General features: G+C 43.9%; 2 protein-coding genes across 10 annotated transcripts in view; one reads left to right on the top strand and one right to left on the bottom strand.

Moving 5' to 3' along the window:
• The window catches only part of BAZ2A (bromodomain adjacent to zinc finger domain 2A), a 35162-nt gene extending 29955 nt beyond the window's left edge, over positions 1–5207 (top strand). For 6 of the 8 annotated variants that reach the window (XM_043564475.1, XM_043564477.1, XM_043564479.1 and 3 more), the window contains 8 exons: positions 36–191; positions 299–450; positions 616–905; positions 1003–1135; positions 1227–1373; positions 1752–1978; positions 2100–2243; positions 2345–5207. In XM_043564475.1, the coding sequence (XP_043420410.1) occupies positions 36–191; positions 299–450; positions 616–905; positions 1003–1135; positions 1227–1373; positions 1752–1978; positions 2100–2243; positions 2345–2510 (1415 nt within the window). In that variant the 3' untranslated portion in view covers positions 2511–5207. Of the gene's footprint in view, positions 1–35; positions 192–298; positions 451–615; positions 906–1002; positions 1136–1226; positions 1374–1751; positions 1979–2099; positions 2244–2344 lie in introns of those variants that run through there. The other 2 variants (XM_043564482.1, XM_043564483.1) reach the window with 2 other exon arrangements.
• Positions 5208–5601: 394 nt separating this feature from the next.
• Positions 5602–26590, bottom strand: part of RBMS2 (RNA binding motif single stranded interacting protein 2) — a 73676-nt gene continuing 52687 nt past the window's right edge. For both annotated transcript variants that reach the window (XM_043564486.1, XM_043564485.1), the window contains 9 exons: positions 20782–20861; positions 20537–20646; positions 20155–20201; positions 19656–19749; positions 12855–12932; positions 12456–12566; positions 11788–11868; positions 11299–11384; positions 5602–10771 (listed from right to left, as the gene is read on the bottom strand). In XM_043564486.1, coding sequence (XP_043420421.1) covers positions 11304–11384; positions 11788–11868; positions 12456–12566; positions 12855–12932; positions 19656–19749; positions 20155–20201; positions 20537–20646; positions 20782–20861 — 682 coding nt within the window. In that variant the 3' untranslated portion in view covers positions 5602–10771; positions 11299–11303. The remainder of the gene's footprint in view (positions 10772–11298; positions 11385–11787; positions 11869–12455; positions 12567–12854; positions 12933–19655; positions 19750–20154; positions 20202–20536; positions 20647–20781; positions 20862–26590) is intronic.

The raw sequence follows: 26590 nt of genomic DNA, 5'->3' as shown, positions 1-26590 counted from the left end.
CCCACTCCCCACCCCCACACGTAAACTCTTCACAGAGATGTGCTCTGGCTGGTGGTACATCCAAGATCCTGAGACACTGGATGCCACGCTCAAGGCCCTGCACCCCCGAGGCATCCGAGAAAAGGCACTTCACAAACACCTAAACAAGCACAGGGACTTCTTACAGGAAGTCTGCCTACGACCTTCAACTGGTAAGATACTTTGACCCAAAGCTGAAGAGCCAAGAGTAAATGTTGAGCTGCTGCTGTGGACAAGAGCCTGATTGATGGGCCTTTCCCTCTGTCTTCTGTGTTCTCAGACCCCATCTTTGAGCCCAGTCAGCTACCTGCCTCTCAAGAAGGGATTATGAGCTGGTGCCCCAAAGAGAAGACCTATGAGACAGACCTGGCTGTGCTTCAGTGGGTAGAAGAGCTGGAACAGCGGGTTATCCTGTCTGATCTGCAGATTCGGGTACACTGGGGCTGGCACCGGCTAGGAAGTTGAGGGGGAGGTATTCATCTCTTGGACTCTGTTAGGAAAAACCTTGGGTGCTCACTTCACAAGTGACCTCTTATGATGCTAATTTTTTTTCTATGCTTATTTACAATGAGTTTTGTTCCTCTCTCCCACCTGCAGGGCTGGACCTGTCCCAGCCCAGACTCTACTCGTGAAGACTTGTCCTACTGTGAGCATCTACCTGACTCTCAGGAGGATATCACCTGGAGAGGTCGAGGTAGGGAAGGACTGGCACCCCAGCGTAAAACTACCAACCCTCTGGACCTGGCTGTGATGCGGCTGGCTGCCCTGGAGCAGAATGTGGAGCGGCGGTATCTACGGGAGCCCCTCTGGCCAGCTCATGAGGTGGTGCTAGAGAAGGCCTTGCTCAGCACGCCCAGTAGTGCCCCCCAGTGCACCACTACAGAGATGTGAGTGATCCCTCTTGCCCATTCTCAGTCTTGGGGAGAAGGGGTAAGTTTAATGGGTCCTGCTCCTCATCCAAAGATCGCCACCTTCTCCCCCCAGATCATATGAGATCACCCCTCGCATTCGAGCATGGCGACAGACCCTTGAGCGGTGCAGGAGTGCGGCCCAGGTGTGCTTGTGCCTGGGCCAGCTGGAGAGGTCGATTGCCTGGGAGAAGTCCGTCAACAAAGTGGTAAGAAACTGGGACAGCCAGCCCGGTGGGTGGGGTCACTAGCAGGCAGAGGCTTGAGGGCTCACCTCGCCTCTTCATATCCTGGGTCTAGACCTGTCTCGTCTGCCGGAAGGGTGACAATGATGAGTTTCTTCTGCTTTGTGATGGGTGTGACCGTGGCTGCCACATTTACTGCCATCGGCCCAAGATGGAGGCTGTCCCAGAAGGAGATTGGTTCTGTGCAGTATGTTTGGCCCAGGTAAGGCTTCTGCTTTCTCATTCCCGCTTCTAAGTCAAAGGTTTTCTTTCTCACCCCATTTGTTACTAGTCCTACAGATAACCACTTCTTACCATGCCACAGTCTCTCCTTGGAAAGAGCTCCAGGCTGGGTGCTAGGAGACCTGGGTTCTTTCTGGTCCTTCTTTGGAAAAGTCACTTAAATTCTGTAGCCTCACTTGCTTTCCTCATGATTATACTTTTCCTTTTACCTCCTTTATTGGCTTACGTGAATAGATGCACATGTGTGGAAGTATTTCGAAGCCTCAATCACACTTAGACAAGCAGGGATTGTAATGAACTGGAGGGTAAGCAGAGTACCCGTCCAGCTGTTACTCATCTCACCTTTTCCCATCCTCAGCAGGTAGAGGGAGGATTCACTCAGAAGCCTGGTTTCCCAAAACGAGGCCAGAAGCGGAAAAGTAGTTATGAGCTGAACTTCCCAGAGGGGGATGGCCGCCGACGCCGGGTACTGTCAAGGGGTCGAGAAAGCCCAGCGGCGCCCCGCTACTCAGAAGAAGGGCTGTCCCCCTCCAAGCGGCGGCGACTCTCCATGCGGAACCACCACAGTGATCTCACATTTTGCGAGTGAGTTGAATGAATTCTGGGGACTTCTGGCTTTACCTTTGCCTCAGTAAAGGGCTAAGAGGGGTCAGGGTATGTGCTTCCTGTGATGCAGCCTTCTCTGTCCCTTTAATGAAAATGACAGGATTATCTTGATGGAGATGGAGTCCCATGACGCAGCTTGGCCTTTCCTGGAGCCCGTGAACCCACGTTTGGTGAGCGGGTACCGGCGCATTATCAAAAACCCTATGGATTTTTCCACCATGCGGGAGCGACTGCTCCGGGGAGGGTAGGTAGACATCAGCACCTCCCCTGGCTGTGTGTCGCTACTGTAACTTCCTCCCCCCCACCCCCTGCCCCTACTCACAGCTCTGCCTCCATCCTGCCCAGGTACACCAGCTCGGAGGAGTTCGCGGCAGACGCACTCCTGGTCTTTGACAACTGCCAGACCTTCAATGAGGATGACTCTGAAGTGGGCAAGGCTGGGCACATCATGCGCCGCTTCTTCGAGAGCCGCTGGGAGGAGTTTTATCAGGGAAAACAGGCCAATCTGTGAGGCACGGGAGGTGGGGAGTCACCTGGTGGCATCTCCCCCTGCCCTCCAAACAAAAAATACCCTGCCATTCTTACCTGCTGATGCTGCCCTGGGTCCAGACTCAAGTCAGAGATCTAATCCTGATTTTTGACCCCACCCTTGGCAGCGCCCTACGTCCTCTTATCCCTACCTACACCCCTTTCTCCCTTTCCTCCTCTTGCTCCTCAAATAAGAGGGGCAGAGATGAGGTCCTTCTGGACTGAAAGCCAAAAAAAGAAAGAAAGAAATAATTTTTCCTTTCTGTTTTATTTCCTAATTTAAAATGAGGAGGAGGAAAGAAGTCCCTGCTTCCTCTTCCCAGCTTCTCCTTCCCTGTACGTGCCCCAGCATTCTGGGGCTGTTTAACAATAGCAATAGTTCTAGTGAATGTGTGAAACCGAGAAACACTCTGTACTGTGTGTGGACCCGCAGTGACGGCCAGTAAAGTGGACTTAACTCCCAAGTGTGTCGAGCCGGACACCGGGCCCTGAACATGCTGCTTCCATGTTCAGTCCCTCCCCTGCTTCTCACTTTCTCAATTTTTCCTTTTTCCTACTTTCAGATTTTCTCTCATTCAATAATGTAAAACTATCGTGTACGGGTTCCTCTCCCCCTCTCTCTTCCCCCAAATCTTTTTTCCCTTCAGAGGAAAAAGAAGTTCAGAGGTCCCTGTCTTTCTCTCTGTCCTCATCTTCCTGCCAATAGCTATCCCATTTATAATGTTGGATACTCCTCATGTGCTGAGTTTCTAGCCTTTTTTGAAACTCAGTAGCTGGGGAGAGGGCAGGGAGGCACCCTGGACCCTGGGCCTTCCAGCCTCCTTCCCCACCTCTTACCCAAACCTCCCTCTTGGGAACTCCTCAGGGACAACTACTGCTGAGTTTGGGCGCACTCCCAAGATGGAGGCCAGGTAGCAATCAGCTGGCCTCAGAGAGAGGTGTGTGTGTGTGTGTCTGTCTGTGGGTATGTGTGGTGTGTGTGAGGGAGTGGGAGAAGGGGGGAGGGTGGGAGGATGCTGTGATTGTGCCCTGTGTTGTTTGATGGCATCCAGGTTCCCTAAGTATCTTTTTATTTCCACCTTCCCTAGTGTTTCAAACCATCACATTTTTGTCCTTGGGAAACCACAGGAGCAGTTTTTCTGGGTATAAGGCTGTGTCTCCTCTCCCAGGCATTTCTGTTCCAGCCTCTTCAAACTGTGCAATCTTTCAGCAGGAACTCCCTCTCCTTTCAGTAGCTTGGAGTCTTAAGCTTCTGTAGGGAGAGGGGTAGAACTGGATCTTTTCCTAATCCCATGAGCTTCTGTGGGTTTAGTTGTGCTTTTCTTCCCTTACCTACTTCATACCCGGGGCCCCTTTCCCAGCAGCAGAGACCCCAGAGCACAAGAGAGTAGGGAAGAGGGCTCTGGGCCCACCGCTGCCCTACATGTGACTATGCCCAGGTTAAGCCCCAGCTTGTGAGAGGAAAGCTGCTAACTCCCAGCCACAGCCATGGGCCCCCACCCCCTGCTCTCCTGCTCAGCAGAGCCCCTCCCATCAGAGATTACGGGTACTTGCACTGGGGAGGCGGCTGCTGGCGGCCCAAGCAGAGAGCCCAGGTGACCAAGAAATGTTCCATTGGTGGGGGAGGGCGTGCCAGGCAAGGTGGAGCATTCCTTGTCCTTCTGGCAGCACTGGACAGCCACTGAAGGGGGTGGGGGGCAGTGTGGGGAGGTCCTGGGGCAGCCCCTTTCTTATTCCTTTATGCCCCCCACCTCCCCCATGGCCTATTTCTAAAGTCGCCTTTTCTGTCAGATAAACCTCAAAACTTTTAATTTTATGTTTTTTTGTTGGTTTTTTTTTTTTTTTTTTTTGCTTTTAAGAGGTGGATTGAAGAATATTTGAATTGACTTTATATTATGCATAAATATTTATATTTTATCTAAATAACTGCGCTGTAACAAAGTTTGTGTTAGTCAAACGTTTGGAACTGTTATAGTTGGGGGCTCTTCTTTCTCCCCATGGCAGTTTTCCCCTGGTATAAAATGTATTAGATTAATTTCTATTGTTGGAGGCGAGGTGGACGGGGGAGTGAAATCTCCATGTTCCTGTTTTGTATTCCTCTCCCAGCTCCATCTCTTTCCCTAGGGACCAGGCACTCTTAAGGTGGGGTGGAGTCCTAGCCTCAGTTTGAAGAAGTGGGGGCTTTAAGGGGGGTGGGGTAGGGCATGATCAAAGGGGCCATTTCTCATGTTTCTTTCCCTCATCTTCACTGCCCCTTGAGCTAGGTGGATTTTTCTCTTCTTGTCAAATAAGAGTATTCGGTAGGGAAGGCAGGTAAAAAAAAAAATAATAAAACCCACCCCCTGCCCCTTTGTTTCCCCTCCCCTCTATCAGTCTGGTAACAGGAAGAAACCACACCATCGACACCAACAAGTTTCCATGTTCCTTTTACAACAAAAGGGACTTGACTTTTTATATAACCAAATGTGGTGTTTTAGTGACTTTTTGATAATGTACAGTTTTTTGTGAATTTAAATTTATTTCTTTCTATATTTTTAGGACCAATCTCATTTTTAATAAGGTTTAAAAAAGAAAAAAAAAGGTCTAGAGAAAAAACTCCTGTTTTTGCCATGTGATGTTCCACAAGTGCAGCTGTAGAAAAGTGCTTGTCAGTTGAAATAAAAACCACATTTGATAGAGATTCAAAAGACTCTTGTGTATTTATCTTCCCTCCAGCATAGGTTCTCACACTTGCCTAAGGGAAAGACTGGGTGTTAGGGTGAGTATGACTTGTACAGGAGACAGCAGGCAGGGGAGCAATATGCCCCTAAACTTCCAAGGTGTAGCCCCAAACCTCCAAGCTTGGCCTTTGCTGTTCAAGAGGCATCGAGAGCAGGATTTCTGTTTACGTGGATGGAACAGATTCTTAGTGCTCCTGGCCAAGGTGCTGGAGCAAAGTGGGATTCAGAGTGCCTAGTGCCCACCTTGTGAGATGCCGCCTTGGCTTCCTAAGCTGCCACTTGTGTTCCCACAGTAGCAGATACGGTCCCATCACCAACCTCCCAACTTCCCCCCATGGATAAAACACCAGGAGGTAGACTTTTGTGTTTTATTTCATAACAAAAGTTGAAAGACAAAATGAAGCTCTACCAAATTGTGGGGAAGGAACATGAAAATACCAAGGGTCAAAAAGGAAAAATAAGCTAAAAGGTAGGTGGTACTGGCATAGACACGAAAAGAGTATAAAACTAGAAGCTTCCGGATAAAGGAAAAAATGTACAAAATGTATTTGAGTATAAATTAAACTTCTGTCCAAGATGACGAGTGCATGCAAGAAAGCACCACTCACAAAAAAATGGGATAGGGACACCATAAAGGAGTGAGGACCTTTACTCAGGCTGGGAAATCTTCCCACCCTCCAGTCTGGAAGTTTTATTTTGGTGAACCCTCTAAAGATACAAGGTACAGGAACACCAGCTTCCAGCACCATAAAAATCAAATTCCCTTTTTGATACTTGTTAACCCTTCTTGGCTATACAGCAGCCACACTGGTCAACTCCCTCAATCCTCAAGTTCTGAGATGTGCACCAATGGTGGTGGTTCTGGGAGTGGCTCCCAAGCATTAATTAACATCCTAGGCAGTCATTACATGGCCTGTCCCCGCTCCCCGAGCCTATCACAATGAGATCTAACTGAAGAGTGCACACTATTCCAGGGTGATTAATGAGCTAAAAATCCCAAAGGAGACATTTCAGAAATAGAAATTATTGCATTTGATCATGAACCCTTTCTAGCCTCCAGCTCATGAAGGGAAGGACAGAGTACAGAGGCAAACCAGGTGCCTATGCCCTTGTTTAACTGAAATTGTGAGGTAGATGTGTAACAAGGACAAGGAAGTTCTGGTACATGGAGTGGATGTGGCAGGGAGAAAGAGCAATGGTAATGGGCACGAGGGCACCTGTCATGACTGCAGCCCTGTGGGAAGCACCCCTGGCAAGGTCAGCAAAGATCAGAAGGGTGACACAACTCACAGGCTGGCCTTAGTGGCTGAAGGAAGACCCTCCTTACAAAAGAAAGTGGTTAACAAAAGCTGAGTAAATAAGGCTCTGCTAATGCCTGGAAGGACCTAAAATGTAGCTAAGCACCAAAACGGAGTAATTGGTTTAAAGAGGAATCGGTGTGGCCAGGCACAAGTTGAACACCTAGCCCTTACATACGAGCTTCACAACCCCCTTCTCTGAAGCTAGTTTAACAGGGCCTGGGGACAAGTTGAGACCTGATCATTGACCCAAGTTTCTTACTACTGGTTAAGAAACTCAGTCGCCCTTCATGAGTGCAGTTCTCCTGCTCTCCCAGAAGGTGGAGCATGTGCACAACAGAGCAGGGAGGAAATTCCACCCTCCACTCTCCACCCTTCCAAAAAAAAGATTAAATCATCCACGATGCCCGCAACATCCCATCCCAGCTGGGCCTCTCAAGCACCTATGTGGTGCAAAGTGGCAACCCATACTTAGGAGGACACTGAAGCAGCAAGGAATGAGCACTGCAGGCATCAAGGGGGTGAATGAACTCACCGACCAGGTTAAGAAAGGAAGAGGAATGGAGCTAGGCTGAGGTGGCCCAACCCAGGAATGGTTGGTAGAGCAGCACGTCTAGTCTTCACCCTCGACGAACGTAATGTCCTCCACCCCTGCCTATCTATTACTGACAATGGCTGTTGCCTCTTCAGAGCCACCAGGCTTCCAGGCTGGGCAGCTCTCCAAACTCTTTGGTTTAAAACAGTCTTAAAAAATAACATCTCTCCCTATCATTCCCACATCTTCCGTACCCTCTACCCACACCCTCCTCCAAAAAGTCTAATCAGCCTAGGGTTTGAATATCACCCCAGAGGGTGAAAGGAACAGTAGGAACACTGATGTGAGATAGGACAGGCAGGCTCTGAGCCTAGTAAAAGGATTATATCATCTGAAGAAGGGACTCTGATGTATTCTATTTGACCAAAAACAGAAAAGCACAAAATATTTTCAGAATGTTACAAGCATCTGTAATGAGTGGGGGTGAGATGTGACATGCAGACAGTATGATCTTGGCTCTTGTGAAGACAATTCGGAAAATACTAGGCACAGTGTTTAAAGACTTTAGCCCGGCCTGAGGCTGTGAGCTTGAAGGCCCTCCTACAAGTCCCCTGCCACTGCTGCCACTAACAGGCTATTTCATGAGAGAAAAAGCATCCCTCATTCTCCCCTTTCTCCGATCACTCACCCATGTTAGCAACTGACTGTTAGAAATGAACTAACAACTAGGGGGAAAACAGGAGCATAACCCAAACACTAAAATTCCACAGTGCCATTAACTACTACAGAAATAACTTCAGGCTCCCACCACTTCCCATGCTCCAACCGGCCCAAACCAGAAACACTCAACAGAACCCATTATGTAGATTCACATCAATCAAATACACAAAAGGTAACTTCATTATTTAAAACAAGCACAACCCTCGCCTTTTAAACATTAAAAAACAACAACAACACAGAAAATACTATCAAGAGTTCTGGGGAAAAAATTTTTTTTAAGTTAAAAAAAAAAAGTCTGGGAGGGCGGAGGAGAGGCAACAGTTGCATGAACAACAGTTTCTATACCTGAAAGGCCCCTGCTGCACTAAAGCTCCTGGGTATAGCAAGGCGCCTCCAAATTATCAATCAAATGAACAGGATTGTGGATTTCTTTTCTCCTCTTCAAGTCCACTTATAAGAAATCTATGGCATACTTGGAGACTCAGAAACAAGAGCTACTTGCCCAGTCGGCCAAACCCTTCTAGAAAGTTACTGGGTTTGGGGCTGTTTTACAAGGGATAAGCCCTTCCTGAGGTGGGACTTACTTATGAGAAAATTAATAGTGGCAATTATGTCCTTTACATTTTATACATGACCCAAGCCGTCCACCTCCCCTGCCTGCAGGGCTGTACAAAATGGCAGTCGAGGGGCAGAGAGCACAAAGACTCACTTCTGGGATGGGGGAGGGGTGGGATGGGGAAGCTGGGTCCAAACTCTATGTACAAGAATTGACACCACAGCTTCTTTTCCATCCGCATCATCCCCTTCCTCTCCCAACGGCCAGCCTACCAAACACCCATCCATCTCTCCATTCTCTATCATTCGGCTTGGCTTTCTGTCTCACGGACTGGTGAAAAGCACCTGACCTTGCAGTGAAGGGGAGCACAACTCACGGTGCGCAAGGTAGTGGCTGGGAGAGGACAGTCACAGGATCTTACTTCGAGGGGATGCGCGAAGGCCTTCTCCTCTTTGTCTCCATGTCACAGAGTCCGGGCTCGCATAGGAGATGGAGTTAAAGAGCAAAGTATAGATTTTAAAGGATTCCAACCTTGTAAGTAATGAGATGGGATTTATTGCCCTTTTCTGTCCTAGCTCCCCGTTGTCCTTCCACAAGAAGGAAATTTATTGTTGATATTCCGGTTCCCTGGAAAAGGGATCCAAACACACACGAGGGTAGAGCAGTTACAGAGAGCTTTGTCCTTCCCACCCTGCACAGTGCACAACACAGAGCGGTCCCCATACCTGGATCCCGCTGAACGTGTGTGTGCACGTGCCTCTCGAGGGCAGCTCTCACTGCACGCAGAGGTGTCCGAGGTCAAGGCCTGGGGAAAATTCAAGGACCCTAGTTCCGTCCCTCTCAACTAGTTACACTGAGTGTCAAAGGACACTGTGTAGCCAGGGTTAGGGTGGGAACTTACCAAGTCCTCTGTTACAGGAGGCAGTAACAACACTGTCCACAATGAGGTTTCTCAACCTTGGCACTACCAACATTTGGAGCCAAATAATTCTTTGCTGGGGGAGCTGGGGCTGTCCTGTGCACTGTAAGATATTTTAGCAGCACCCTTGGTCTCTGGCCACTGGATGCCAAGAGCACACAGCCCCCAGCCCCAGGCAAGAGATTTCCAGAGATTTCCAAGTGGCCTCTAGGGGACAAAACCACCTTCTTGGTTTTTTCATCTAGACCAGAACTACTGGTCTAGATAAAGCAGATGATCTTCCACAGTGGGGAAAAAGCCCAAGTCGATTCAACAAGGTCACAGTTGCAAAGGCTCATCTGAGTACAGCAATGTGTGATAGGAAGACAGGACAGAGACCCCAGGCCAAAAAGAAGATCCTTCAGGAAAACAGGAAAGCTGGTATTCCTGTAAACCTGTCGCTGGAGAAGAGACACTTCCTCACACGGTGTTGATCTCAGTGATCTGAAGAATCAGTCAGAAGTCAGAAAGTCCACCCTTTTGGAACTTTCCAGGAAAGACCTAGTCTTCATCCAAATTTGGCTCAAGGATGGCTTCCAAAGACTGTGGGACTGTCTGTTTAACAAGCCTGCATCACATCTCTCTTTCCTGAAGGCAAAGTCTGGTCTTTCTTCCAAGGTTGTGAGGATGCAGCAAGGCAGAGGGAGGACAAGCTGCTTCCACGGCCTGCTTAGTGTTCTACCTTGTCCCTTGCCCAGGCCTCTAAAAAGTCCACGCAAAATTTCATTCAAAAAAGAAATTCACAAAATTAAAAACTGTAAAAAGGCAAAGTGGGCAGTCTCTGCTGTATGAAAAGAGAAAAAGAACAGTCTGGATGAGAGAAAGAAGGCATAAAATGTGTGAAGAAGAGACGGGATGTATGAACTAAGACTTTACAAAATGAAACTTCTGAAGTCTGTATATTCTTCTACACACACCAAAATAAGCCCATAACTAAAATCTGTGTGAGGGTCCACAGTAGGACTTCTGCATCTTTCTTTCTTTCACACCTTTTTTTCCCTTTTTTTAAAAAAAGAAATGACAAAAATTTTTAAAGCCTCCCCAGAGAAGCCCAACACATCAAACACTGTTTTGCGTAAAGATGAGAAGAAGCTCCAGGCACTCTGTCTCTTTGGGATATGGAAAGAGTATATTGCAGTTGAAAACAAAATAGAAAACTTTCTTTGCAAAAAAAAGAAAAACAGTTCTTTTGATCTCCTTGGCTGAAGCACACACAAAAAGTGACGGCTCCCCCAGGCTCCATCAGGAATGGAGGAATAAGCAGAGGCTAGGGAGTGCGTAGATTTCTCTTTCCAGGGCCCCGCCAGTGAAAAACGATGACCGCGTGTTAGTCGTTAGCAGGACCCACAGATGGTCTGTATTCCTGGTTGGCCCTCTGGAGTCTGGGAGCATCAGCATCGCCAAGAATTCGTTTGCACAGGCATGCCTTAGAGAGATTGCAGTTCGGTTCCAGACCACTGCAATAAAGCAAGTATCGCAATAAAGCAAGTTCAAATGAAATTTTTGGTTTCCCAGCGCATACAGAAACTATGTTTACATTATACTGTAGTCTATTAGGTGTGCAATAGCATTATGCCTAAAAAAAATAAGCATACCTAAATTTCAAAGTACTTTATCGCTAAAAATGCTAACCATCACCTGAACTTTCAGAAAGTCATAATTACTGATCACAGATCACCATAACAAATGTATAAAAAATTTGAAATATTTTGGAATTACCAAAATGTGACACAGAGACACGAAGTGAGTAAATGCTGTTGGAAAAATGGTGCTGACAGACTTGCTCAAAGCAAGGTTGCCATAAAACTTCAATTTGTAAAAAAAAAAAAAAAAAGATGTAATATCTGCAAAGCTCAATAAAGTAAAACACACAAAAAAGAGGTAGGCCTGTACTCACCACAGACGGGGAGGGGGATCCTAAAGGAGGCAGAAGCCAGAGAGGGGAGGGAGGAGGATGACAGACATGAGAACCTATGGTTCTTACCGCTGTTACTTGTTGAACTGGAAAGAGTAGACCCCATGATCTGAGGGAGCATCCACCGTCACCTGATTTTGCTGGCCGCCACTCTCCTGCACCACAGCCAAGGTAGGAGGGTCACCTTACACATTCCTTTGGTGACTTCCCACTAAAGTAGCCTAACTAGAACCCACCCAGACCCCCCCCCCTTCTGCACACCCGTGAGAGCACACGCACACATGCGCACACAGCATCACCTCCTCAACGATTAGAGCACTCTGTCTTCTTCCCAAGACACTACTCAGTATGAGCAGCATTAACCACTGTCTGTTCAATGTGAGGAAGGGCCTCATTCAAGGACACAGACGAAGTCTTTATTTCCTACATTCACTCACATACCTACCAGCTGACTGGGAACACAGAACCAGCATCACTGTTAGAGGAAGATCTTGATCAGGTGAAAGTCTGCCTGTTTGTTGTCCTATCCTCAATCCAAAGAGATGAGAAAGCTCTTACCTCAGCTGAGACACTGGACGGCGGCACAGGCGTGTACTGGGAGATGTACGCTCCTTGCATAGCAGCAGCCGTCGGCATGTACTAGAGTGAAAACCAGCAACAGGCTCAGAGATGGGCTCTTTGGCTACATTTAAAGTCCCTGGGAAGCTTTAAAAACCACTGATGCCTATGTTCCATCCCCAGAGAGTCTAATCTAATTGTCTTTTTCAAGAGCACTTCAGGTGGTTCTAAAGTGCACTGGCTTAGAGAGACGTCCACCTCCATGCCTTCCTTTCCTGATCTTTCCTGCCTTCTGCTTTTGCTCATCACACAGCCTTGAAGCTCTCCTGTGCAAGCCAGAATGCAGCCGACCTACGAGAAACTTCAAGAGCTTCATGCATTCTTCTTTCTATGATTTTCGTAAGGATTTCTAAGGACATGTGTATGAGCTCCTGGAGAAACTGCTATGTAGACAGAAGCACTATTTGTTTAGTTTTCCGAGTAGGAATCAGTTAAAAGGAGTGAACTGGGGAACAGAACGGCCGTATTCTGTTTCTCTCCTCATCTGAGTGTGCCTTCACTGATGCCGAAGTAACCGCCGCCCTCATTCACAAGTATTTATGCTGAAGAGTATCACACAGGGACCCCTTGCTCAGTATGAGTTGAAAATCAGAAATGTCCTGCTTTACCGTGCCTGTACTGCTGAGGGAGAGGTGGCCCAACTGCTGGGTAATAGGTCCCATCATGGAGGCAGGCTGGAGAGAAATGGGGTGATCCATCCCTGGTGTCAGAACTGAACCCTAGAGGCAGCACCAAAGGACAGGGTTAGTGATTCACATCTATCAGGACCACTGAAGGCAGACATTTAAAATTCCTGGGAAACAACACGTGAGTAGTAACCCAGCTGTACAACAGAAACAGGAGCTCTGCTCATTGGCGTGGAGGAGTCCTTGTCTCGGAATAACAAACTCTGAGTTTGTTCTAAGCCAGAACTCACACCCACATTGTTTTTCTTTACATTGTTTTTCCCATTGTTTTTCTTTACATCAAATTGCCTCTTTGGCTTCTGCCCACTTCTGAACACTCACTGAAGGCTGCATGAGGTATGACTGGTGGTGCATCCAAGATGGGTTAGGTACTTGTACAGGAGATGTCTGAGTTACTCTCTAATGCAAACAAAATAAACAGACAAACACATTAACTGCCTATAAACCACTGTTTCTCCCAGTGATCTGATAGTTTGGTTTCAGCAAAACCCCAAAAAAGTTGGAATGCCCCCTCACAACATAGAAACATTAAGAACAAACTCTTTATAAAATATATTAGCAACTCTTACATGTCAACAAATAACCCAATTTAAAAATGGGCGAAGGATAGGAATAGATACTTCTCTAAGAAGATTCACAAATGGCCAATAAGCACATGAAAGAGGTTCAACATCATTCGTCACTAGGGAAATGCAAATCAAAACCACGATGAGACACAACTTCATACGCACTAGGATGGCTGTAATTAAAGGGAGAGGATAACAAGTGTCATATACTGCGGGCAGGAATGTAAAATGGTACAGCAGCTTTGGAAAACAGTTTGGCAACTGCTCAAAAAATTAAACACAGAGTTCCTATGTAACCCAGCAAGTTCACTTGGAGGTATATACCCAAGAGAAACTAAAACATGTGTTGACACAATAATTGTACACAAACGTTCAAAGCAGTATTATTCACAATACCCAAAAGGCAGAAACAACTCAAAGAGACATCAACTGATAAGTGAATAGCAAAATGTGGTATAGTCCCACAAAGGAATGTGACTGATTCAGTCATAAAAAAGAACCAAGTGCCACTATATGCTACAACACGTTAAACCTTGAGAGCATGCTAAGTGAAAGAAGCTTGACACAAAAGACATATACTGTATGCTTCCATTTATTTTTTTAAATTTTTTTAATGTTTTATTTTTGAGAGAAAGAGACAGAGCACGAGTGGAGAGGGGCAGAGAGGGAGACACAGAATCCGAAGCAGGCTCCAGGCTCTGAGCTGTCAACACAGAACCCGGCATGGGGCTCGGACCCATGAACTGTGAGATCATGATCCAAGCCAAAGTCGGAGGCTCAACCGATCCAGCCACCCAAGAGCCCTGTATGCTTCCAATTATATGAAGTATCCACAGTCAACAAATCTATACCCATAGAAAGTATATTAGTGGTTGCCAGGGGGTGAGGGTGAGGGAGAATGGGCAGTGACTACTAATGGGTACAGAGTCTCTTTCTGAGGTGATAAAAATATTCTGGAATTAGACAGTGGTGATACTTGCATAACTTTGCAAAATATGCTAGAAATTACAGACTTGTCTACTTTAAGTGGGTGAATTTATTTTTATTTTTTAAAATTTTCTTAAATATGAAATTTATTGTCAAATTGGTTTCCATACAACACCCAGTGCTCATCCCAAAAGGTGCCCTCCTCAATACCCATCACCCACCCTCCCCTCCCTCCCACCCCCCATCAACCCTCAGTTTGTTCTCAGTTTTTAAGAGTCTCTTATGCTTTGGCTCTCTCCCTCTCTAACCTCTTTTTTTTTTCTTCCCCTCCCCCATAGACTTCTGTTAAGTTTCTCAGGATCCACATAAGAGTGAAAACATATGGTATCTGTCTTTCTCTGTATGACTTATTTCACTTAACACTCTCCAGTTCCATCCACGTTGCTACAAAAGGCCACATTTCATTCTTTCTCACTGCCACGCAGTATTCCATTGTGTATATAAACCACAATTTCTTTATCCATTCATCAGTTGATGGACATTTAGGCTCTTTCCATAATTTGGCTATTGTTGAGAGTGCTGCTCTAAACATTGGGGTACAAGTGTTCCTATGCATCAGTACTCCTGTATCCCTTGGGTAAATTCCTAGCAGTGCTATTGCTGGGTCATAGGGTAGGTCTATTTTTAATTTTTTGAGGAACCTCCACACTGTTTTCCAGAACAAAATGCACCAGTTTGCATTCCCACCAAGAGTGCAAGAGGGTTCCCGTTTCTCCACATCCTGGCCAGCATCTATAGTCTCCTGATTTGTTCATTTTAGCCACTCTGACTGGCGTAAGGTGATATCTGAGTGTGGTTTTGATTTTAGTGGGTGAACTTTATGGCATATGAAGTATATCTCAATTTTAAAACGGAAAAAAAATTAGCAATGAGAAACTAGAAATGCATCACAATAAACAAGTAGGTTTACCCCATAAATATAAGGATTGTTCAACATCAGATACTCTAAACAAAAGTCAAAATTGAAGGAGAAACCCATAGTATGAGATGCTGAAAAGGCATTTGATAAAATCCAGCAGCAATTTATAAAAAACAAACCAAAAAAAAACACCAAAAAGTGAAATAGAGACTAGAAACTACATACATATATTGAAAGCTATTACCAAAACCTAGCTGTTAACATTAACCTAAACAAAGAAATATTAAAACCCCTGCATTTATGAAAATAGTAGTTTACAGTAGGGTCAAACAGGTTACAATTAGATAAGAACACAATGGCATAAAATTGGAAAGAAAGAGAAAGCTATGATTTTGCACTGATGATATAACTATATACCTAGAAAACTTAAAAGACTCAGTAAAAAAAAAATGCTAGTAGTAGTATTTAGCATGGTAGCTGCATACAAGATAGATGAACATAAACCAATAGCTTTTCTTCAGTGTATCCAGAAGTATCTAGAAATGCTTATAAAAACTATGGAACACTTAGGAATATATTCAACAAGAAAAGTATAAGACCTATGTAAACAACACGAAAACCTTGCTGACGGACATAAAAAGAGATTTAAAAACATGAAAAGAAATACCAAATCTTGGGTGGAGGGAATACTTTTTAAAAAGTCAATTCTCAAAAAAAAAAGTCAGTTCTCTTAAACTAATCAATTTAATGTAATTCTAATTAAAATTATCAGTTTTCCGGGGCGCCTGGGTGGCTTGGTCGGTTAAGCGTCCGACTTCGGTTCAGTCCGTGAGTTCGAGCCCCGCGTCGGGCTCTGTGCTGACCGCTCAGAGCCTGGAGCCTGTTTCAGATTCTGTGCCTCCCTCTCTCTCTGCCCCTCCCCTGTTCATGCTCTGTCTCTGTCTCAAAAATAAATAAACGTTAAAAAAAAAATTAAAAAAAAAATTATCAGTTTTCCAAAAATTAGGTAAAATGATCAATCATAAACTTTATACAGAAGAGTAAATGCCAAAAATAGCAAAAAGACTGAAAAATTTGGAACAGGTTTGTCTTATATTGGACCATATTATGAAAGCCACTGTGATCAAGTCAACGCATCACTGGAGTAAGAACAGACACAATGAGCACTGAAAGAGGATAAAGGATACAGAAACAAACCCCAATATTTATTATATGACAAAGGTGACAATTTAATTCACCATTTTTAATAAAAAAAATTTAAAAAAAAAAATTTTTTTTTCAACGTTTATTTATTTTTGGGACAGAGAGAGACACAGCATGAACGGGGGAGGGGCAGAGAGAGAGGGAGACACAGAATCGGAAACAGGCTCCAGGCTCTGAGCCATCAGCCCAGAGCCTGACGCGGGGCTCGAACTCCCAGACCGCGAGATCGTGACCTGGCTGAAGTCGGACGCTTAACCGACTGCACCACCCAGGCGCCCCTAAAAAAATTTTTTTTAATGTTTTATTTTTGAAAGAGAGACAGAGTGCAAGTGGGGGAGGTTGAGAGAGAGGGAGACACAGAATCTGAAGCAGGCTCCAGGCTCCGAGCTGTCAGCACAAAGTCTGATGCAGGGCTTGCAAACTGTGAGATCATGACCTGAGCTGCAGTCAGATGCTTAACTGACTGAGCCACCCAGGGGCCCCACCATTAATTTTTAATTTAATTCACCATGTTAATAATACATTAATTCAAATATGATGATATAATAATCTGGTGCTAGGACAACTCGTTAACATTCTGAAAGAATTCCATAAAATCCCTATCTGGTGGGGTACGTGGCTGGCCCAGTCAGTGGACTGTGTGACTCTTGATCTCAGGGTTGTGAGGTTGAGCCCCTGTGTTGAATGCAGAGATTACTTATAAAATCTTTAGGGGTACCTGGGTGGCTCAGTCAATTAAGCAACAACTCCTGATTTTGGCTCAGGTCATGATCTCATGGTTCATGAGATCAAGCCCCATGAGTCTGAGCTCTGCACTGACAACTCAGAGCCTGCTTAGGATTCTCTCTCTCCTTTGCTCTCTGCCCCTCCCCAGCTCACGAGGGCATACACGCACTCTCTCTCAAAAATAAACATTAAAAAAAAAATCCCTATCTGCTACCATATACAAAAATAAATTCCTGGGGGCGCCTGGGTGGCTCAGTTGGTTAAGCGTCCAAGTCTCTTGATTTCGGCTCAGGCCATGATCTCACAGTTTATGAATTCAAGCCCTGCACTGTCAGCACAGAGCCTTCTTGGGATTCTCTCTCTCCCTCTCTCTCTCTGCCCTTCCCCTGCTCACACTCTCTCTCACAAAATAAACTTTAAAATATATATATTAAAAAAATAACTTCCTGATGATTACATATTTAAATGTAAAACAATCAAAATAAATCTTGGAAGGGGCACCTGGGTGGCTCAGTTGGTTAAGCGTCCAACTTCAGCTTAGGTCATAATGGTTCATGAGTTTGAGCCCCGCGTTGAGCTCTGTGCTGACAGCTCGGAGCCTGGAGTCTGCTTTGGATTCTGTGTCTCCCTCTCTCTTTGCCCTTCCCCCACTCATGCTCTCTTTCTCCCAAATATAAACATTTAAAAAAATAATAATTAAAAAAAAATTCTTGCCTCCTACCCTAGATGTATTGAATTGGAAATTCTTTGTGTGGTGCCCAGTAATTTAAGTTTGATAAGCTCTCAAAGTGATTCAGATTTACAGTTCAAGACTGAGGACCACAACACAAAGTCAATGGACAAAAATAAATTTGGAAAAAAATATTTGTAAGAGAGATAACCAGAGGATTAATACTTAAATAATATACAAATAAGTTTTTTATAAGTTGATGGGAAAGGAATAACCAAACAAAAAAAATGGGCCAAGCATATGAAGAGCAAATCAAAATATGATAAATGCAAAAAAAAAAACGAACAAAAAACGCTTAAACTCAGCTATAGTCAGGGAAGTGCAAATTAAATAATAATGCAGGGGTGCCTGGGTGGCTCAGTTGGTTAAGCATCCCTTCTGACTTCAGCTCAGGTCATGATCTAACAGTTGGTGGGTTCGAACCCCATGTCAGGCTCTGTGCCTGGAGCCTGTTCAGATTCTGTGTCTCCCTCTCTCTCTGCCCCTCCCCCGCTCATGCTCCATTTCTGTCTCAAAAATAAACATAAAAAAAAAAATTTAAAGCAACAATGCACTTCACACCTATCAAAACAGGAAAAACTTAAAAAGAGCAATGTCACTTACGGCTGGAGGGAAATGGGCACTCCCATACATTGTTTCAGTTCACTCCCATAATGTGAACTGAAACATTATGGAAAGCAATTTGGAAAGCCTTTATGGAAAGCAATCTGGCAACATCTATAAAACTGAAAGTCCAAGGGCGCCTGGGTGGCTCAGTCCGTCAAGCACCAGATCTTTGGTTGCAGTTCAAGGCATGCATGATCCCACTTTTCCTAAGACTGTATCTCCCCCCACCCCCCCAACTGTGTTCGGCTCCTGTGCTGACAGTGCAGAGCCTGCTTGGGATTCTCTGTCTCTCCCTTTCTCTGTCCCTCTTCTGCTCACATGCACATGCGCTCTCTTCCTCTCTCTCAAAATAAATAAACTTTAAAAATACGTATTAAAAACAAAAAGAACCCTGAAAGTCCATATATTATTCAACCTAGCAATCATGCTCCTTGGACTCTAGTCCCCAGAAATAAAAGTACTCAAACTTAAGGATGTAGCCATAGGGGTCTTTACTTATGAGTGGTTTTATTTCTGGGAGCTAGAGTCCAAGGAATGTGCCTGCTAGGTTGAATAATACATGGATTGAGTGTTATTTGTACCAGAAAAACTCAAATCCAAGTGAATACCCTTCACCAAGATAGAGTTGAAGAAATCTGGTATATCTGCAGCATGAAATATAATGCAACTATTTAAAAAAAGAAATAATTAAAATAAAGAACCTCAACATTAACTACATTAGAATCACATGTAGAGCTTGTTAAAAATTTAGCTTTCCAGGGGGGTGGAGGGGTGGGGTGAAGATGGACGAAATAGGTGGAAGGGATTATGAGCTACAGACTACCAGGTAAGAAGTGAGTCACAGATATGAAAAGTACAGCATAGGGAATACAGTTGATAATACTATAATAACTTTGTATGGTGACAGATTGCTGGGACTCATCCCCAGAGTTTCTAATTCAGCAGATATGGGGTGGAACCCAGGAATTTATGTTTTTTAAAATTCTCAGGTAATTATACTGGTCTAGGGACCACACTTTTGAGAATCACTGGTTTAAGATACTGTTAAGTGAGAGGAGAGAAGTATAAAAATATATTTAATATGGCCAGATTTCTGTAAAATAAACGATGACTTCCAAAACTGTATACACATTAAACGATGACTTCCAAAACTGTACACATATGTGTATATCACATGAAGAAAAATATGGAATTTTTTGAAATATATGGAAAGGAAATTAATATGGGTTTACTCATGGGGTGGTAGACAGAGAGTAAGAGGATGCTACCATAACAGTCTATATATATGTAATGTGATCACATGTTATGCTTTCAACTAAAATGATTTGTGAGCAATATACATAAAGGAAACACCAAAAAATAAGTAGTTTCCAGCCTTATATTCCTTTACCTAAAGCACAGTGATAACGGAAAACCACCACACCCTTTTTTGGGCATGAACACACCTGATATGAAGACACAGGAGATGGAAGATATGGGGAGAGTGCAGACTGAGCAAGCATCCTGCTGGGGGTGATGTTATAAGGAGCTGGGTAAAACCTGGAAGAAGGAACCTCATCAGTAAGGAGTCACAGGAAACCACAAGGGCCTCACTAACAGACACAGCCACTTCCCACTAACTGCTGTTTAAAAATCAAGATGAGGGGCGCCTGGGTGGCGCAGTCAGTTAAGCGTCCGACTTCAGCCAGGTCACGATCTCGCGGTCCGTGAGTTCGAGCCCCGCGTCAGGCTCTGGGTTGATGGCTCAGAGCCTGGAGCCTGTTTCCGATTCTGTGTCTCCCTCTCTCTCTGCCCCTCCCCTGTTCATGCTCTGTCTCTCTCTGTCCCCCAAAAAATAAATAAACGTTGAAAAAAATAAATAAATAAAAATCAAGATGAAACATCCCAGTACCAGGACAGGCTGTTGTCATTTTCAGGTAGCCCAATGATAGCAAACACCCTTACCCATTCTGAAGAGCTGTGGTGGGATCATAGGTCAAAGCCATACCACCCTATAAAGGAAGAACACAGTGATCAATCATACTGTGAGCCCTTGGGTGGTAACAGGAGGAAGCCCAGAATGTCAAGACTAGGATGTGTTTGATGCAACAGATTAGAGCAAAGTCTGGACTGGTCCCATTACTGCTGTTCTGGAGTTTTTCTGGTTGTGCAGGCTGCAAAATCCCGCTCAAGACCCACACTGAAGATCATGTTAAACAGCCAGCCATCTCTCAGTTACATGCTATAGCTCTCAAGCTTGCCACTAAACTCACAGAAATCAGGCCATGGTAATTTCCATTCCACTTTAATAACCTTAGTACTCCTGTCTCCTCAGAGGTCCTCTTACCACATCTCCATTCCTTGGCCAGGCCCGTCCATTTTGCACATATTTTCCTTGGTTCTGTCGTTTCTTTGGACCACCATCAGCAAATTTGCAAAGCAAGGGATCAGAAGGGGCTGCCAAGAAAGCAAGCAAACAGGCAGCTGAGTCCTACCTCACTTAGTCCATTCACACTCATGCAAAATGCCTCCAGAATCTTCCCTGGAAGTAACAATCTGTGGCTCTCTCAGCCTGATTCCCAGATGCCTCACCTGGTACTCCAGCAGGTGTCTTAATATATTTTCCATTAAAGTGGGTGATGATGGCTTCACACTTCTCTGTGGACTCCATCCTAAGGAGCACAAGAGGGGTTAGGCTCTAGCTTCTCCAGGATCTGTGCTCCCCCTACATTCAAAGAGAAAGCTCTAAGTTCCCAGCCCCACAAATGCTCCAAAAATTATGACTCTAGAAACACAGTTTTCTCCACACAAATTCAAGGTATCTTGAAGAGGCAACCGCATCTTTTTTTTAAATGTTTATTTTTTGAGAGAAAGAAAGAGAGAGCACAAGCAGGGAAGAGGCAGACAGACAGGGAGACACAGAATTCAAAGCAGGCTCTAGGCTCTGCATAGAGCCTGACGCAGGGCTCAAACTCAAGAGCTGTGAGAGCTGTGAGCCGAAGTCAGGTGCTTAACCAACTGAGCCACCCAGGCACCCTGTGGCAACCCCAGCATCTAAAAGCTCCCTCAACTGGCTCGTATAGGGCTCCTAAAAGGAAAAATGAAGATCCTCATGCTATGAATATCCCAAAGAAGTTACTGATGGATAGGCCCACTATTAGGTCTGGTTCACAAACAAGAATAGAATAAATAGTGGCTGTCACCATTATTTATTTTATTTTATTACTTATTTATTTCTTAGGAATAACCTTTTTTTTTAATGTATATTTTTGAGAGACAGAGAACAAGTGTGAGCAGGGGAGGAGCATAGAGAGGGGGGCGGACAGAGGATCCCAAGCGGTCTTTGTGCTGACGGAAGCGGGCCCAATGTGAGGCTCAAACTCATAAACCATGAGATCATGACCTGAGCCGACGTCTGGACACCTAACCAAATGACCCACCCAGACACCCAGATTTTTTTATTTAAAAAATTTTTTAATATTAATTTGAGAGAGACAGAGTATACACAATACAACTGAAGGAGGGACAAAGAGAGAGGGAGAGAGGGCATTCCAAGCAGGCTCCACGTTTTCAGACAGAGCCCAACGTGGGGCTCAATCTCACAAACTGTGAGATCATGACCTTATCCAAAATCAAGAGTAGAACACTTAACCAACTGAACCACCCAGGCTCCCCTGCTTTTTTTTTTTTTTTTTTAAAATAAGCTCTATGCCTAGTGTGGGGCTTGAACTCATGACCCTGAGATCAAGAATCACATGCTCTACCCACTGAGCCAGCCAGGTACCCCATGTCACCATTAGTTTTTATTACAAAATTCCTAACTTCACTCCAATAAAACTGTACAAGCTAAGAACTTGCTAATGTTTATTTTTTGCTTTTGTAGTCTAATTAGCTCCTAATAATATTAAGATTTTATAAAACTGTAAGAGGAAAGGGAAGACAGAGTTCATGGTCTATAGTGACAGAAACAATGTTGGGAACTACTGAGTTAAAGTGTCTTATTGGGGAAAGACGACAAGTAAGAAACTAGAAAATCTAGATTCCAGCACCAGTTTACTACCCAAAGTTCTGTGAGTTAGGACCTGCACAAAAACCCACTGGACCTATTCCTCATTTCTGCTTTAGGGATAATATCCACCCTACCCTATTGCAGATCAAATGAGATCATGTCTTTTAAGTGTGTTCTAAAAATTCTAAGGGTCTATATGACACAAGGTACAGTATCTTCCCCTCCTTCCATATTTAAAGTAAATCTCATTGCATTTTCTATGCCAATAACCACTAAAAATATGAACCATTCCTATGAAGGTGGTCATTTTAAAACGGTCTTAAATGGAACCTTTTAGGGAAAAACCACAACCTAGGTATTCCAAAGCAGCAGTCTTTAGTTGGGTTACTTCTACTCCTTAATCTTCCAGAAGGCTACGCAGGCATGGGGTATTTTAAGAGAACTGTTTTCAGACCCTCCACTTCCTCATAAGCTCTTTCCTAAAACTGGTCTGCCTGGGGAGAGCCTGTGGCCACCAAAGGTCAAGTGCCCTCTCACAGCCACCCCTTTCCACAGATTTTGCACCCATCCCCAAACTCCACAAGAGGCAATGATGCCTGACTTTTAAATCATTTTGTAAGTCAGATGTTTCTAATTCTTCTTTCCAACAAGCTGGATAACTCAGTAGGTTGTTAACGGACACATTAAAAAATCAATTTTGACAAATCAATCACACTGGTTATTGGCATATAAATAAGAATTCAAAGAATTCCTATTTTAACAAAACTCTTTCTATTCCCATTTACTTATTTATGTGAACAGGTTTCTCAGCATGAAAACAAAAAAACAGTTACAGAGAAGTACGACAGAATGATCCATAAAAAGACTTTCAACTATAAAAATATTTTATACTGGAATACAATTTTGTAAGGAAATGGAATGGAAATACAAGATCAAGAAAAGTGGGGGGGGGGGCGCCTAGGTGGCTCAGTTGGTTAAGTGTGTGTTGATCTCGGCTTAGGTCATGACCTCATAGTTTGTGGAGTCGAGCCCCACATCTGGCTCTATGCTGACGGCATGGAGCCTGCTTGGGATTCTCCCCCTCTCTCTCTGCCCCGTCCCCTGTCAAAATAAATAAATAAAATTTAAATAGTCCCTAAACACATCAGTCTATTAAAAAAAAAAAAAAAAAAAAAAGGGGCGCCTGGGTGGCTCAGTCAGTTAAGCATCTGACAGGCTCAGGTCATGATCTCCCAGTTCATGAATTCGAGCCCTGTTTTGGGCTCTGTGCTGACAGCTCAGAGCCTAGAGCCTGCTTCAGATTCTGTGTCTCCTTCTCTCTTTGCCCCTCCCCTGCTTGTGCTCTCTCTCTCTCTCAAAAATAAATAAAAAACACTAAAAAAATTTTTTTTAAAAGAGAAAGAACATCATAATAAGAATGATCTAAGAGTTATGACTATTGGGGCGCCTGGGTGGCTCAGTCAGTTAAGCGTTTGGCTCTTGACTTGAGCTTAGATCATGATCTCGTAAGTTCAAGACCCACATCGGGCTCTGCCCTGGCAGTGTGGGGCCTTCTTGGGATTCTCTCTCAATCTCTCTGCCCCTACCCCATTTGCACGCCTCTCTCTAAAAAAAAAAATTAATAAACTTAAAAAAAAAAAGTTATAACTATTAAAAAAGAAATGTCCTATATATTTTTAAAAGGATGATTTTGTATATCACATTGCTATGACATTTAGATATATTTGCATACATTTATAAATGACATGACAGTTTTATTTAAAATGTCAATACTTGTAATTTGCTGGAAATTATACTTTGCAAGATCTAAATGTATGAAGAAAATATGTAGATAGTAACATAGAAAGATGCAAAAGATTTCAGTTTTTCAAGTCTTCAAAGCCACAGTTTGCAAACTGGGCTCGGAGGTACCCTGTGCCTCTGCAGTGAGCTCACAGAGGCACACATAGGGAATTTTTGAACTTTCTGAAGAAAATACAGCAACATCTGTTGGATACTGGATAGACTACTAACTCTAAACAGGTCACTATTTCAACATTAGATCACCCTACAATCCTTTGATACTGTATTATTACAAAGCTAGTTTTTCAATGGTGGCTACGACAAAAGCAAATACCATAAGAAAACCAGTGTGTAACAGGAAATAAGGGTGTAAGTGTCTAATCTGATTCCAAGGCTTGAGAAGTTGTGCAGTGTTCAACGGATGCACATCCCATTTGTAAGTATAGTAAGTATAAAGATTGAAATAAAAATATTTTCTCTTTTAATGCATTTTTGAAATAGCTACAATTTTTTTAATTAAAAATTTTTTTTTTATTTTAGAGAGAGTGCACAAGTGGGGGAGAGAATCCCACAATCCCAGGATCATGACCTGAGCCAAAATCAAGCAAAAACCGACTGACCCGCCCAGGCACTCCAAAATAGCTACAAAATTTTTAACATAAAAACTTTTTGAGTTGTTTAGACCATTAAATTACTCAATAAACTGAACTGTTACGCATTTCTTTTGCTCAGTTTTTTTGTTTTTTGTTTTGTTTTTAAATAAACTCTACCCCAATGTGGGGCTCGAACATACAACCCCAGAATCAAGAGTCGCATGCTCTACTGACTGAACCAGCTGGGTGCCCCTTCAAGTATTTCTTTTGGTCTAGAGCAAAAAACAAAGTACTGAGACAACATAAGGTGCCATGAACTGAAAAAGGTTGAGAACCTCTGCTTTAAGAGTATGGGAGCAAAAAAAAAAAAAAAAAAAAAAAAAAAGTCTGATGACTTCAAGCCTAGGAACTCTCTTTTAGTTATACTTGGGATTGCCAGCAGGTGGTGCTACCAAGATTGAGTTTCCAAGATCTGAAATACTCCAGAGTAAGGTAGTGTTCCTGGATCAGACAAGATATTTTAACACAAAATGGGAACTTCAGATCACTTATTCCAATAGTTTTCAAACTTTTAGAAAAAGTGACAGAATCTCCGTTTAAACAAAATCTTAAAATAAAGGCAGCACCATTTCTTAAGTGGGCTAGGAGATTATGAAGCCCTACAAATGACACTTAAGCCCAGAAGAGGTAGGCAACCTGGAGAACTCCGCAGCTGTAGGGTATACCTTAAGAAAACCACTCATCTATATCAATCTCCACTTCACAGAGTAAACCAAGTCACATAAAGGTCTGATATCACAGGGGCAATTAGCGGCAGAGTTGGTCTAGGATCTAAGTCTCTCAACAGAACTGAAAAGGTAGACCAAATCTTCATCCCACTGATTTTAAAGCCAGAAGGATTACCACTCACTGTGGGACATTGCACAAATCACTTTATATTGGGGACTCCGGTTTCCTTATCTATAAAATGGCTTTTTTTTAGAGTATCCTTTTATTTTTATTTTTTTGAGAGAGAGAGTAAGCACATGAGTGGACAGAAGCACATGAAGGACAGAGGGAAAGACAGAATCCCAAGCAGGCTCCACACCCAGTGCACAGTGCAACACAGAGTTCAATCCCATGATCCTGGGATCATAACCTGAGTCAACAAGAGTTAGAAGCTCAACTGACTGAGCCACCCAGGTGTCCTGGTTTCCTTAAAACAGAGAATATTTGGGGCGCCTGGGTGGCGCAGTCGGTTGAGCGTCCGACTTCAGCCAGGTCACGATCTCGCGGTCCGGGAGTTTGAGCCCCGCGTCAGGCTCTGGGCTGATGGCTCAGAGCCTGGAGCCTGTTTCCGATTCTGTGTCTCCCTCTCTCTCTGCCCCTCCCCCGTTCATGCTCTGTCTCTCTCTGTCCCAAAAATAAAAAAAAAAAAAAAAAAAACGTTGAAAAAAAACAGAGAATATTTATAGTAAAACCTTGGATTGCAAGTAACGTGTTCTGTGAATGTTCTGCAAGATGAACAAACATTTTCTAATAAATTTTAACTTGATAAATGAGCAATCTCTTACAATACAAGTTGTATGTGACGCCAAATGTCACATGATCACAACTGAGCCAATGGTTCTTCTCTCTCTCTCTCTTTCTGCGGGACTGTGGGTGATCATCTCTATGCTTGAATGCTCAGTCTTAGGCCGCGGTGTTTGGCAGAAATCAGTGATTTTTCAGAACCTTGGAAGATGCCCACAACAGGCACTAGTGCATTTTTTGTCACTTCAAAGCACCTATGGACAGTCCTTTGCTTTTGTATGGACAGTCCACACAAGAGTAAACTTAGGAATGCTTTGCTTCGTTCTAGGTCAGGCTGCCTGCAGGTATACAGGCCTTTCCCTCTGCTGCCTTATTGCCAGTTACATTAAATACAGTATATGATAAGAGTTTATTAATATTGCACTGGAGTCAACATCCGTGTGAGCATATACTATGGCTGCCATGTAGAAAAAGATTCCACTGAGCCAACAGATAGCAGTGATTC

The sequence above is a fragment of the Prionailurus bengalensis genome, chromosome B4 (assembly GCF_016509475.1).
Source record: "Prionailurus bengalensis isolate Pbe53 chromosome B4, Fcat_Pben_1.1_paternal_pri, whole genome shotgun sequence".
Classification (NCBI taxonomy): domain Eukaryota; kingdom Metazoa; phylum Chordata; class Mammalia; order Carnivora; family Felidae; genus Prionailurus; species Prionailurus bengalensis.
Note: the sequence above shows the minus strand (reverse complement) of the source record. Positions and strands in the feature narration are given on the sequence as shown.